The 12,989-nt window shown below is 35.7% G+C and overlaps 1 protein-coding gene across 11 annotated transcripts in view; it reads left to right on the top strand.

Moving 5' to 3' along the window:
• RBFOX2 (RNA binding fox-1 homolog 2) overlaps window positions 1-12,989 on the top strand; it is a 1,097,056-nt gene that overhangs the window by 1,079,825 nt on the left and 4,242 nt on the right. For all 11 annotated transcript variants that reach the window (XM_063940332.1, XM_063940334.1, XM_063940327.1 and 8 more), the window contains one exon: window positions 4,447-12,989. This exon is cut by the window's right edge and continues 4,242 nt beyond it. In XM_063940332.1, the coding sequence (XP_063796402.1) occupies window positions 4,447-4,491 (45 nt within the window). In that variant the 3' untranslated portion in view covers window positions 4,492-12,989. The remainder of the gene's footprint in view (window positions 1-4,446) is intronic.

Below are 12,989 nucleotides of genomic sequence, written 5' to 3'. Positions count from 1 at the left end.
CATGATGGGATCACATGCTATAAGAGCTTTCATTTTGAGTGATTCATAAAAATTGTATTTAAAAATTAACAAACGGGACAGATGTATTAATCCTTGAGACGGCATAAGGAAGTGATAAACCAGTGATAAGTGCAAGGTGACAAACGCACCAGACTATCAGCTCCTAACTGTTAATTTACATATTAGAGCTGATTGTCTGGTGCATTTATCACCCTGCACTTATCACTGGTTTATCACTTCTTTATACCTTATCCAGGTTAATACATCTGCTCCAACATTTTTCCAGTTCACTACATTAGAGGAATGCACATTCCTCCAGGTGTGTTTGAGGATGAGATTCTACAGACAGCGTCTGCTCCCACTTTTGTGCAGGCATATAAACTTAAGTGTAAAATGTATGTGGAAAGATACTTCAATTGTTTTAAATAGGCCCGCCTTCTAAATTGTGGAAAAATCGTTACAGAAAATCAAGTGGTATTGCCCTATATTTTTATGAAAATAAGTACAGAATGAGTTTATTTAACTTGCATACAATTTATTTTTAAAAGTCATTGGGCCGGATTCAAATGTGATCTCCCCTCTCCCGGCCATGGACACGCCCGTTGGCAGTATTCTATTGTTACTGCCAATGGGGACAACAAGTTTATTTCAGCTCGCTACCCCTGGAGGTAGCGAGCCGAAATGCGCATAAAGAGACCCGTTTGGGCGCCAAAACGGGTCTTTTCACCCATTAGTTTAGTCTGGTTTAGGTGCTTTGCGCGGCAAAATCCGACTATACTGGACGTGATCAGCACGATAACATGGCCTATTTGAATACCGGACCTCTGTCTCCCATCACTTTAGACGGGTGATGAGAGACGCGTGAGCATTTGAATCCCCCCCCCCCCCCCCCATTGATTGGTTCTCCATGTAGGGCCTTATTCAATAGCTGTCTGAAGCTGCCATCTTGTCGGAAAGACTGCAGCTGCTGACAGATTTCTGTCGGAAGGGGTTCTGACCTATTTAATATGGGCAGTTTTTTTTTTAGATAAAATTAGAGCGGACGCTAATTTGTGGATCTAATACCCCAGTAATGCAATCTGCAAAGAAAGTATTACTACTTTTTTTCTATACGATTAGTGAAACTCTCTCTTCAATAAACAGTTCATACAGACATGTCAAATGGGATGTATAAGGTATTTTCCCTATAATCAAAAAAATATATATTGAAATAAATTGTATTCAATTTAAAAAAAAAAAGTATAGGCCAGATGTACTATAGTAGTGAGCAAATTTTTGTGCGGAAGCAAACTTGCACCTTTTTGCACTGTTTGAAGGTGCGAGTTTGTGCCGCAGATCACAAATGCAATGGCCTACGAAATACGGAATTCAAGGCTATTACATATGTAAGTCCATGCAAGTTTTTTTTGTGTGTAAACTCACACCTTGTAATGCGAGTTTTATTACAAGGTGCGTGTTTGACAGAAGCTGCTTCTGTGTGTAAAAGGTGGAAAAAGAGTTAAAAATTAGAAAAAAATCTGTATGGGTCCTCCACAAATGCATAACTAGGCCTGGGCCCTTTGAACCAGTCCTGGTTCTAAAAATATAGGGTAAAAAAATATTTGGTTCCCCTGTATTTTAAGCACCAGCACCATGCTCTTGGACTAAAAATACGTGGAACCAAACAAATAGTGGTCCTCCATAATTTTAGAACCTGCGCAATGCTCTGCTAGCAGTGGGTTAATGTCAGCCAAAGAACACACTTGACGGGGTCCGTGGCTGAATCATTCTGCACCCTAACTAGTCAGCCCAGGCTCGGGTTTCCTGGGGAAGTGGGTCAACTAAGGCCTGTCCCCGGCACCCCTGTGCTGTTGGTGCTAAGTCATCAGCATTGGTTTAGTTCGAAAATAACATTATAGCTTCTCCCGGTTGCCGTTACTTGGAGAACTATAAGTACCAGCATGTGGGACATTAAGGGCCCACTGCTACCTGTAGTCCTTTTGTAAAAAATATAAAAGAAAAGACCACACACACACCTTGATAAAACTCTAACAAATACTTAATAAATACGCTCTCACACATACTCACTCTCCCTGGGGCCGTTTGCGTCCACTTGTCCATATAGAATCCCTGATTGCTGTAAAAAAAATAAAAAAAAAATAAAAGATCCACACCCCCCTATCCCTGGGTGTAGATCATGTCCTCTTCGGTCCATGTAAGCTTTCAAGGGGTTAAAAACAAACACCCGATCCATGCCTCCTCTATGCGAATGCCAGGAACCACATGTATTTTGTCATTAGGAGAATTTCCAGCCAGTCAGCAGCTGCTTCTATTGGGCTGGCACGCTGATTGACAGTCTTACTGCTCACAGGCAATCAACACTTCCCACATTTAACTTCAATGGTGGGAACCACTAGGATGACCTCTAATAACCAAGCAGTTCCCACCATTGAAGTTAATGGGGGAAGTGATGATTGAAAGTCTGGCTGCTCCTACAGAAGCGGCTGCTGATTGGCCGTGGCTCTCCTAATGAAAGGACTCACATGGGTCCTGGAATTTGCGTAGAGGAGGGCTATGTGTATACACATAGAGCTCCTCGTGTCCGGCTTGGATCTAGTGTTTTGGTTGGTTTGTTTTTAACACCTTGGATGCCTACAAGGACCAAAGAAGATGTGATCTATGCCAGGGATAGGCGAGTATGGATTGTATTTTTACAGCAATCAGGGATTCTACATGGACAAGTGGACGCGAAGGGCACCAGGGACAAGGTGAGTACTATATGTGTGGCATGTAGGGGAGGCTTGCAAGGACCTGTAGTCCTCATTAAAAGACAATATTATACTGCTTTCAGACTGCCAGAAATATTGTTATTGCACGAGCGACCTGGTATTTCAACCTGGGTAGCGAGCATAGTTGAACATGGGGTTTAACCAGGTCGCTGCGACCTGGCACCTGTTCACTGTATAAGAGGTGAAGTTTGGAGATCATCTCATCTCCAAGCACCTCATCAACACGCATCAGCGGTGATGTCACTAACACATCAATAAACTGGGTTGGGCCACCAGTCTGAAAGTGGTCGTAGCCGGGAAGGACAAGTGTAAAAATCCTGGGTGCGACACAACATAGTGGTCTGAAAGGGGTATCTTTTTTTTTTTTTTTTTTTTTTTCAAACTGTAACTGAATGTTATCAACTTAGAACCTACAGCCCCTGTATTTTTAGAACCAGGACCGGCTGAAGGAGCCCGGGACCGGTTATGCTTTTGTATGGGACTCCACTCCGTTTTCTTTCTGTTTGTAACCCTTTCAGCACTTTTTTCAAACAGAAGCCTGCACCGATCTAACTGGTCTGTGCAGGCTTTTGCCAAACTTGGCTATCAGAAACTGGCCTTTTTTTTTAGGCAAGTTAAATAAAATAAAGTGAGTTTTTGGATATGCAAGTTGCGGGAATGGGGAAGTTTGCATGTTCTCGTGCCCCTTCACATGTGCAAGCTCTAAAAAAAAAAGTGTTAGTTTTGCACTAAACTCACACTTTTTTTTAGAACTCACACTATTCCATTTAGCCCAATGTCTTCAAGATAATTTAACAAGGTTAACAAGTTTGGTTGAAGATGCATTCTCCGTTTAATTGACGCAAAGAAAATGTTTAATTTGCTGTATTTGCGAGTATATAAACTGAATTGGTGGTTCGTAATTGCTGATTCAACTGAAGTGAGGAAGACTTTGGTAAGTTATGGATGTGCTGAAATGAGCCTCAGCAATGTAATTTAACATAGTAATGGTGGCAGTACCTTCTGCTGTTGTGGGCCCATGATTGGGGAAATTATTTTAGGACAACATAGTTACCAAATATCTAATGTTTAAAATTATCTACGTGTTAGAATGCAAATTTAAATTTTTCATTTTTTTTTTAATTAAAACAGTCTTTTGTGGAAAAGTCTGGAAGAACACATTTTATTAAAACACTATACAGTGGAACAAAGGGTGTTTGCTTGATCTGGACTTGTGTGTGATCTGTAATATATGTGTATATTGGGCAAGGCATACCTGTGAATGGGTTGATGTGTGTAAGCTGTGCCAATGTACAGTATAACAGCCAATGTATAACAGTATTGTTTATACTGGGTCAAATGCTATTGCTTTTGTGGAGTGGCAATCTTATGATGATATGTGTATTCTTTTAGGTACATATAGCATGTTTACTCTGTTTGCACATTTATAAATATATGCAGTGTGTATTAGATCTGTGTACCTATCTTGTTTTGGCCTGTATATAGGATTGAACATTTTTAGTCATTCTCATTACTGTCATCTCCACTGCTGTAAAACTTTAAATGGAGTTGCTTTCTTTTATTTAGGCTGGCATTCCTACTGATATGCATGCAAGATAAACTGAAACTGCTCAAGTACCTCTTCTAAAAAGTTTGTGTGTATGAAACTGTAAAATTAACGCTCTTGTTTACTTTTCAGGCGAGTTTATACAGAGGCGGTTACAGCCGATTTGCTCCGTACTGAAGTGACGTAAACCTATTGTTCCTTATTAAACTTGGACAAAACTGCCCTTCTCCCCATTTGCCTGTATCCCTTTCCCTACACTATCAAAGTTTGCGAGGCCCAGCTTTTGCGATACTTAAAAAGAAAAACTCCTACAGGAATTTTCTGGCAGTGCAAGATGGATGGATGAATACAACTGAAATATGTACAAAACAAACAAAAAAGGACATTTTTTTTTATACCTCAGCTTTCTTTTCAACTCTGCAATTTTTATTTCTGCATTTAGTTTTTGTTTTTTAAGGGGTGCACTCATTTTGTTCCAAAGATTGTGTTTTTTTTAAACTGTGGTAAAAGTGCGTGTATATATAATATTTACATAACTTTTTGTGCTGTGAGCTTTTTTTTCCTATTATTATTTCTAAACTTGGGAAAAAGAAAATAGGATAGCCGAAAACGATGAAAGATGACAAGAAAGTGGAGTAATGATTAGTTTCTTTTTAATTACAATTTCCTTAAACTAAAAGCCTCTGGTAATGAAGGATGGTGTATTTTTTATTTTATTTATTTTTTTACTTTTGTGTTCTTAGACATTTCAGAAAATTTAGTAAAATTAGAGGAAATATTAGCATGAGGCCAAAATGTTGCCATATGGAATTGGCATGTTTACTACCTACATTATTTTGGGATTCCATGCCATTTTCCCAGCTTTTGCATTTCTTCAATAACAAGGAGAACTTCATTCTGCTTATGGGGAAGATTGTGTGCTGGAGAAAGAGAAAGATGATGGTCATGAATGCAGTTTTTACAAATTAGAATATGGGTTCTATATATATTATAAGTATCTATTTTTTTGTCTCAAGCCAAAATAATATATGCAGGATAAAAAATTTAGCATGTTAGCCATTACTGGAACCAGGTTTAAATGACTGTACCTGAGGAATATTTTATTTCTGTGTCCTTTATTATACTGTTTTAGATTTAAAAAAAAAAAGTTTTGCTTATTTGGTACAGTGACTAGAGTTATAGAATGGCCTCATCGCTGTATGTACCCGTTTCCATATTGTCCTTTCGTGCTGGTCACAATATCCGTCCTCGAGAAAGGACCCAACCTCAGAATGGCAGCTAGCACAGTAATAAGCTGCACCATATGACATTGTATATTTTAGCCAGACATTCACCTGCACATTCAAAATCACCTTTTAGTGTTGATATTGGGCTATTTACTGTGTAAGTTGCTTAACACCTTCAAAGCCAGAGGGTAACGGCAACATTGTTTTGTATTTTAAGGAGCTGTAATAATCTCCATTAATTTATAATGCTATAGTTCTAAATCCTTGAAATTTAAGGGATTAATATAGCAATTACATCCCTATGAAAGGGAATATGAGGAATTATTCTGGTAGGGGGCATCCTGTTGTTGCTCTGGACAATATTGCAGCTATTCATTGATCAGTCAGGTAAAAAAATTTAACTTTCCACAAAAGTGGATTGTCATTGTCTTCCTATAAGTGATATTATAAATTGTGGTGTAAATGTATAATTTACTACTTAATTATATAGTATCACACTGCAGTGGAACCAGTGTCTTACCATTGTACACTGTATTATAGTCATAGTCCCTAAGAATGTGGGACATGGGTGCAGTTATGTCGTATCTGAATTTTTCATTGCATACTGTATCACAATCATAATTAGGGCTCCCATGTGTCTGCATTTTCTCAGGACATTGCCAGTTGTTGCCACTGGATATCTTTTGAATGCTTATTTGCCCAACAAACAAATTGTAATAGTACTAGATGAATCAAATTAATGTGACTTGGTTAGTCTTGGGTTTTGTTTCATTTGGTATGTGAAAAGAAGCAAGAGGTGACATTTTATGCACTGAGCAAACTTTGTTTGACACAAGTGTCAAGGTTTCTTGATTCAACCTTGTGCATATTGCGTTCAATATGACAATGGAAAATGTATTAGATTTCTTTTTTATGTTTTTCATTGCACATTTTACTGTAAATTGGCTATGATAGGGTAACATTTGCATGCAGTTATTAACTGCATTCAGACTTCAAAAGTTCATTGTTTTCAATGCACTGGGGATACCAGCAGGTGGTGTCACAAGCATAAGATTGTACAGTATGTGTGCTTTTCAATCTAAACATTTGTACAGCCTCCGTGGTGGACATTTGCTAAAGTATGAAAACTAAATGATACACAGGAAAAAATTTACTAAACATTCTAAAGGAAAATGAGCTTTAGGTTTGTTAATGACTTTAGTTCACTCAGAGCTGGTGAAGAGGCATTCTGCTATGTAATTTTCATTTTATACAGTTCTATTTATTACGGCAATTTACATCATGAAAAGCACAGGCACTGCAAATGTGTGAAGTATTCTTACTCTTCAACCCTGTGCTAGTCTGTTTTCACTGCTGCAGATCTTTGTATAATCTTTAGTGTTTACTTAGAGCAATGTGGTCCTGTTTTTATTGATATTCTCATCTTGATTCCCGCTTGAGCACAAATGTTTTGTCTCTAGACAAATAATTTTGACAAAATTGCTTTTATTAAAATTGAGGCGTACATAAAATGTGTCCTCCTCTCAGACATTTTCTTGGGGTGGGGACCCTAATCTACCAGGAAAACGGTAATTTGTTAGTGTTCCAATATAATCTAGTGTGTCATACTATAATATAATTACAGAGTGCCTCCTCCATCCAATAATTTAGTGAATATTAACTATCCCAATACGCCTTTCCAAAATAACTTTTTCTGGTTTTCAGTAACTTTTCTCCTTAATGGATAGTACCCCTCAATACAGTTTTGGGTGGAGTAGGACAAGTTAAACAGGTAATATCTGTTTGGCAGGAATCCACCATATTGAGCTAGTCCAGTGATGTCTGTGTACTAGATTACGGGAATGCTCTATCTACTGCAGACTGCTGTAGAACTAGAGGAACCAGCTGAATCAGGTGGCTCAGTAGACTAGATCACAGGTGATAACTATTAAAACTTTGTTTAACTTCTGGAATTAGGCTTTACCAAAAATGGTCAGTCTGCTCTAAAGATCATTCTGCCATTTGTTTTTATTGCTATATTTTATCTTCTACTCTAATAAATTTCCGTTTACTTAATGTTTTTAAAGGGAAACTGTCATTAAAGTGTTTGTCATGTACCTTGAAATGTATAGTTGTTTCATGTAGTACAATATTGCATTAAATTAAACGGTTTTATTTATTTTCAAGCTTTACTGATCATTACTTGTTAGGGGCCTGCGTTCTGGTAGTAGTAGATTTCTGTCTAAGGTTTTACAATTATTAAAGGAAAAAATTAAGTTTCAATTGAGGATTTTGTTTTAAAAAAAAAACCCTCCAAAATAATAATTTAAAGGAAGTTATATTTTGAAAGCGAAGAAGATTTTTTTTTTTTTGTGTACACTTCTGAATGTTTATATAGCAATAAGTGCACCATGGTATTTTAAATACATCCATGAATTAGAAATATTGCTGCAGTGTATTCAAACTAAAGTGATACCTCATATTTGCTGATTTTCCAAGAGCTGGGTTTGTAAAACTGCAGTGCACACATGTAAGTTTTTTTGTTTTGCATGAAATAGAAAAGTCACAAACTTGATTTCACAAATGTAGATACAGTATTTGCTTAAAGGGACCCTATCCAGAAATCACATTGGTTACTTTGCTTTTAAACTCCTTAGTAGTGTATGTAATGTTAAAGTTAATATTTGATTTATAGTAGCACTAGACATATAATTAAGTTTCCGTGAATTGTAATTATATTATATGATTTGAAAAACGATTTTATGGTATGATATTTAGGTCCTTCACTTATGTTTGGTCAAATAGAATGAATTCGTTTTTTTTTTTGTTTGTTTTTTTTATTCAAATGAAATGATCCAGTCAGATTGCATTATGCATGAGCATGTGTGGTGGAGGTTTTTTTTTTCAGAATATAAACTTACTGTGTTTGAAGGAGAAACACTAGTATTAACAGCTGCATACAAAAATGTTGACTTACATAAAATGCTTTATCAACACTAAATTGTTAGCATTGCTTCGTAATAAACTTTTTGCCAGTTTTACTAATTATGTCATTCCTTCAGACACGCAGGCTGATCCTGATGCTTTACTTGAGTCCTAAGCAACAGCATCCTTAAACAGTTTATGGACACCCATTGACTGAGTTCAGGCAGTGTCCAGTTGGATGGACCACTGTGTACACAAGGTCGATAGTCATTCTCTGTCTCATTTTCCAAAATTATTATTCCAAATGATTTTTTCCCATTTCCTATATCTAATCTATCTGGGTTTTTTTGGCCATTCTGTTTATATTGTTTTTTGGCCATATTGTTTTTTGGCCATACAAGGTGCAAAATCTGCCCATTCAGCTCTACCTCCATATCACATCAAATTTGGCTAAATTAAGCCTCGGGAAGTTTAACACGGAGGTCAAATTTGGTTACCCAAACTATTATTTTATTTGTTTCAAGCATGATTAAGCTCAACCCTTAATAAATTTAGGTTTTTATCTACTATATAAATGTATTTATATCAATACACATTCATTTTTAGGAACTGTGCCAATTCATGGTTTTCCTTAATTCTCTTGCTAAAGTTTAATAAGTTTATGATTACTGTAGATGAGGGCTGGTATGAAACTGACCGTTAACCAAAAGTGTACAAACAATAACCGTATAAATTTAAGCTAAAATTGACATTTCACTGTTAAAGGTATACAATCTTAAAATAACAAATACAATTTTCATGGTTTCAGACATTTCTTGACTCACCTCAGTAAAACTTTGTATTCCCTGTTATACTATATGTAATTGTATTGATTTAAGAGTTTGAGCTTCACATGGTGGTTTTTACACATGCTTTGGTTTGTAGTGAAGGTTGTCTGAAATGTGCTGAAAATGAATTTATTTTAAATTTGTGTACTCTATAAACACTAAACTGACTTATTACTGTAATCCCTAGTGTGGCAGTAAACTAAACTATGCTAACATTCAGCTTAACATTCACATGAAGACACACAAGACTTTAATCACTTCAAGCGCTGATAGTTAAAAAAATAAAAAGCCGCAAGTCTTGGAAAATAACTAAAATATATTAAATATTTCCACGTAAATTTGTTCATAAGTAAAAAAACAAAAAAAAAACCAGACTTGTTTGTTTTTCTGTAAAATATTTTTGTGTATACATGCATCATATTCTGAACACATTAGCAACAAGCTGCTTCTTACACAAATAACTCATGTAGATTTGATAGTCTTAATTGTTTTTAGAGAAGGTATTTAAACTATCTGTACATGTACTATTGTATCTACAGTATAGTGCTTCAACTTGTAGCTTGCAAATTGCTTTGAAACGTAACTTTTAATAATTGCCATACATTGATTCATATAATGCAAAGTACAGTAGCTTAGCAGTGTGCCTCGATTGTGTTACTATAGTCAGCCATGCTCATTTTATAGCATGGCACATACTCAGTATCTGTGTGTTTTGTTTGCAAATCCTGTATCCTATATATAAGGCATGGTTTACTGTTAGGTGTTTGTATGGGTTTTTATTTTTATTTTATTTTTTATAGGCAATATAATAAATGTCCTCTGTTACAGAGAAAATAAGGCAGTGTAATTATAAAATATATAAATAAATATTTTTTCAAGTTGACATGAACATTACTCAACCCCTTTAACCCATTATAATATGTCCGTTGGATTTAACATTTGAAAATAGGAAATGCATTCTTTTAAAAGTTTTTAATTTGGTGCAACTTGACCTTAACAATATTATGTGGTCTTTAAAAAAGACATTTGGTAATTGTATTATGGCATTTTAGATTTCTTGAACATTACTAGAAAAATTATTCCAACCGTTAATGCAACACATTTAACATCTTTACTAAATCCTTTTCTCTTGTATTATTCATATTTAACTTTTTTTTTAATAACTCTTTATGGAGGGAATTCTTTATTAATAGTGGATGAAACTAAATTTGGCTGTTGTCTGCCATTAATATTTGTAAATGAAATGTATAGTCTATCTAAAACATATTAAAAATAATAAAACAAATATCACACATATTGGTCTAAGCTGGGGGCAAAATTGTGATTAGTTTACCTAATTTTAAGGACAATAGATCTCTACTTTTTGTTCCCCACTACCATTTATAGACCTCATTGTGCTTAAATGATCAATCTTCAGCATGGGACACCTCTGTCTACATTACAATTAGGGTTTAAAATGATGGGTCCCTTTCTGTCATTTAAAGTTGTCATCACAAAAATTTGTACAACTTAGTGCCTAATTCATACCAAATTTGCAGAAGTTTGCAATCGGATAGTTGCCGCCCAGACCGAGTAAAACGCTGGCCAGCTGCAAATCCGTTCGCAACTCACCATCGAATGTTTTTTCCAGTCTGTGCATAGCCTAGGACTTAATCCTACAGTTCGAAAGTAACAGGTTGATCGGGCTAGAGCTGACGTCACACACCCGCCCTGAAAACGCTTGGGAATGCCTGCGTTTTTCTTGAAATGACCAGAAAATGGCGTTACCACCCCTAAACGTCCGCGTCCTGTCAACATGTGTTTGCCTAGCGATCAAAAAAGACACAGGATGTTTTTGTAGTTTGGACTCGTGCCTGCGTATTACTATCCAAACGCATGCACAGTCGTTCGATAAACAGCCGCTGTACGATTTTGCACAACAGCGATCAGGTCTGAATTAGGCCCTTAATATCTTCAGTATGGAAAAGAGTTTAGAGAAGTATCTGTTTGGTTTCCATTCTGAGAGAGAATGGAAATATTACACTTAGATTTTTATTCTAATTACAGCTTTTTGATGCATTTCACAGAAGTAAATTACTATTGGTTTGAGGGAAATAATATTTGCAGTGAAAGCTTTATGTAAATGGCTTGAGTCCCTTATAAATTCTGTATTGTGTATTGGAAAAGTATTTGTATTACAATAGTGTTCAAATTTTAAATGTGTTAATTAAAGGAGCAACTTTGTGATTCTGTTGGCAAAAGTAGCAAATTTAGTCTAGATACACTTTTATTAATTTTAGTTAACCAGTCAAAGATTGTGCATAGTTGCAAGGCCATTTTTGTATCAGGACATGCCTATTTTCTGCATTTTTATTATTATTATTATTATTATTTTTTTGTATTCTGTAGACATTTCTTGATACAATTTTTTTTCAATTCTTTATACTTTTTTTTTTATGTATCTCAAAACATTGGAAGTGTACATATTTAGACTTCCCCATACACTTGATGTATAATATAAAAAATAAAAATTACAAAACTGCAGCTTAAAGCAGGACAGAAAATTACAAAACTGCAGCTTAAAGCAGGACAGAAAATTACAAAACTGCAGCTTAAAGCAGGACAGAAAATTACAAAACTGCAGCTTAAAGCAGGACAGAAAATAAGCAAGAAAAACAAACTGCAAGCAAGTCTATGTGATAAGCATAGCATATCTTTTTATCTTATTTCTAATCCATTTTTCTAATAAAATCGTAAAAAATGTCCATGTGCATGTCTTAGCTTAAATACTTGCCAAAAACAGGATCTTCGTATTCAAATTCTCAGATATGAAAGCAGTCAGGCCCACTTAAAACTTTCTACAGAAGAATATAGATCTACCAATTTTTTCTTCGCCTTTCAGTAAAAAGGGTAGTATATGGCGCTGTGCCCCTTCTTCCTCAACGCTGTTGCTGTGTATAGTACCGTTAGGGTTCACTTCGGAGAAAAATCCGTACACTCCCCCTTTAATACAGGGCGCCTGCCGAATCTCTAGGTGTCCAGCTGTTCAGAACTGGCTTTAATAGATATATAGAATAAGAATGAGATATAGCGCCCTCTGGTGTTGTATGTTAGTGTTTTAACATTCATTAGTCTCAAAGAATAAAACTCCTATAATTAGAGGAGTGACTTAATAAGTGGTAAAAGTACCACTCTTCAGTATAGCAGTGGGACAATGGTGCTCCCACGAGTCAGAATATTACAGTGGTAACGGAGGACAGATAAGAAGACACTTTTTTTTAGGGGGCACTTGATTTATAATTTATTAAAAATATTACATTTTATTGATATGCATCAACAAAAGGGGGTTTAGGTGTCCCGTCTTGAGTTCACAGACTATGCAAACATTTACCAATCATTAGACAGAAAATGGAATCCCAATCAGTTATTTCAAGTTGCCAAAGGGCTGTGTTTTAGAAATAATAATCGGTCCAAAGATTGGTGAACATACAGCAGTACAGATAAGTGTGCTATATTTAGTAAGGCACATACAGTAAGTAGCACATTGGCTGTATCTTCATAGACAAAATATATACAAATGTCAGCCAATATAAATAGTGATTTCCAATTTTTGGGTAATAAATTTGATCTTTTTTTTTTCACGTATTGCATATGGCTATATTTTTTAACATAACATCAAAGTAGTGCTAGTAATTGTAGGCGAAAATACAGACTTAGGACAATAGTAAATCAATATAAT

The sequence above is a fragment of the Pseudophryne corroboree genome, chromosome 9 (genome assembly GCF_028390025.1).
Source record: "Pseudophryne corroboree isolate aPseCor3 chromosome 9, aPseCor3.hap2, whole genome shotgun sequence".
In the NCBI taxonomy this organism is placed as follows: domain Eukaryota; kingdom Metazoa; phylum Chordata; class Amphibia; order Anura; family Myobatrachidae; genus Pseudophryne; species Pseudophryne corroboree.
Note: the sequence above shows the minus strand (reverse complement) of the source record. Positions and strands in the feature narration are given on the sequence as shown.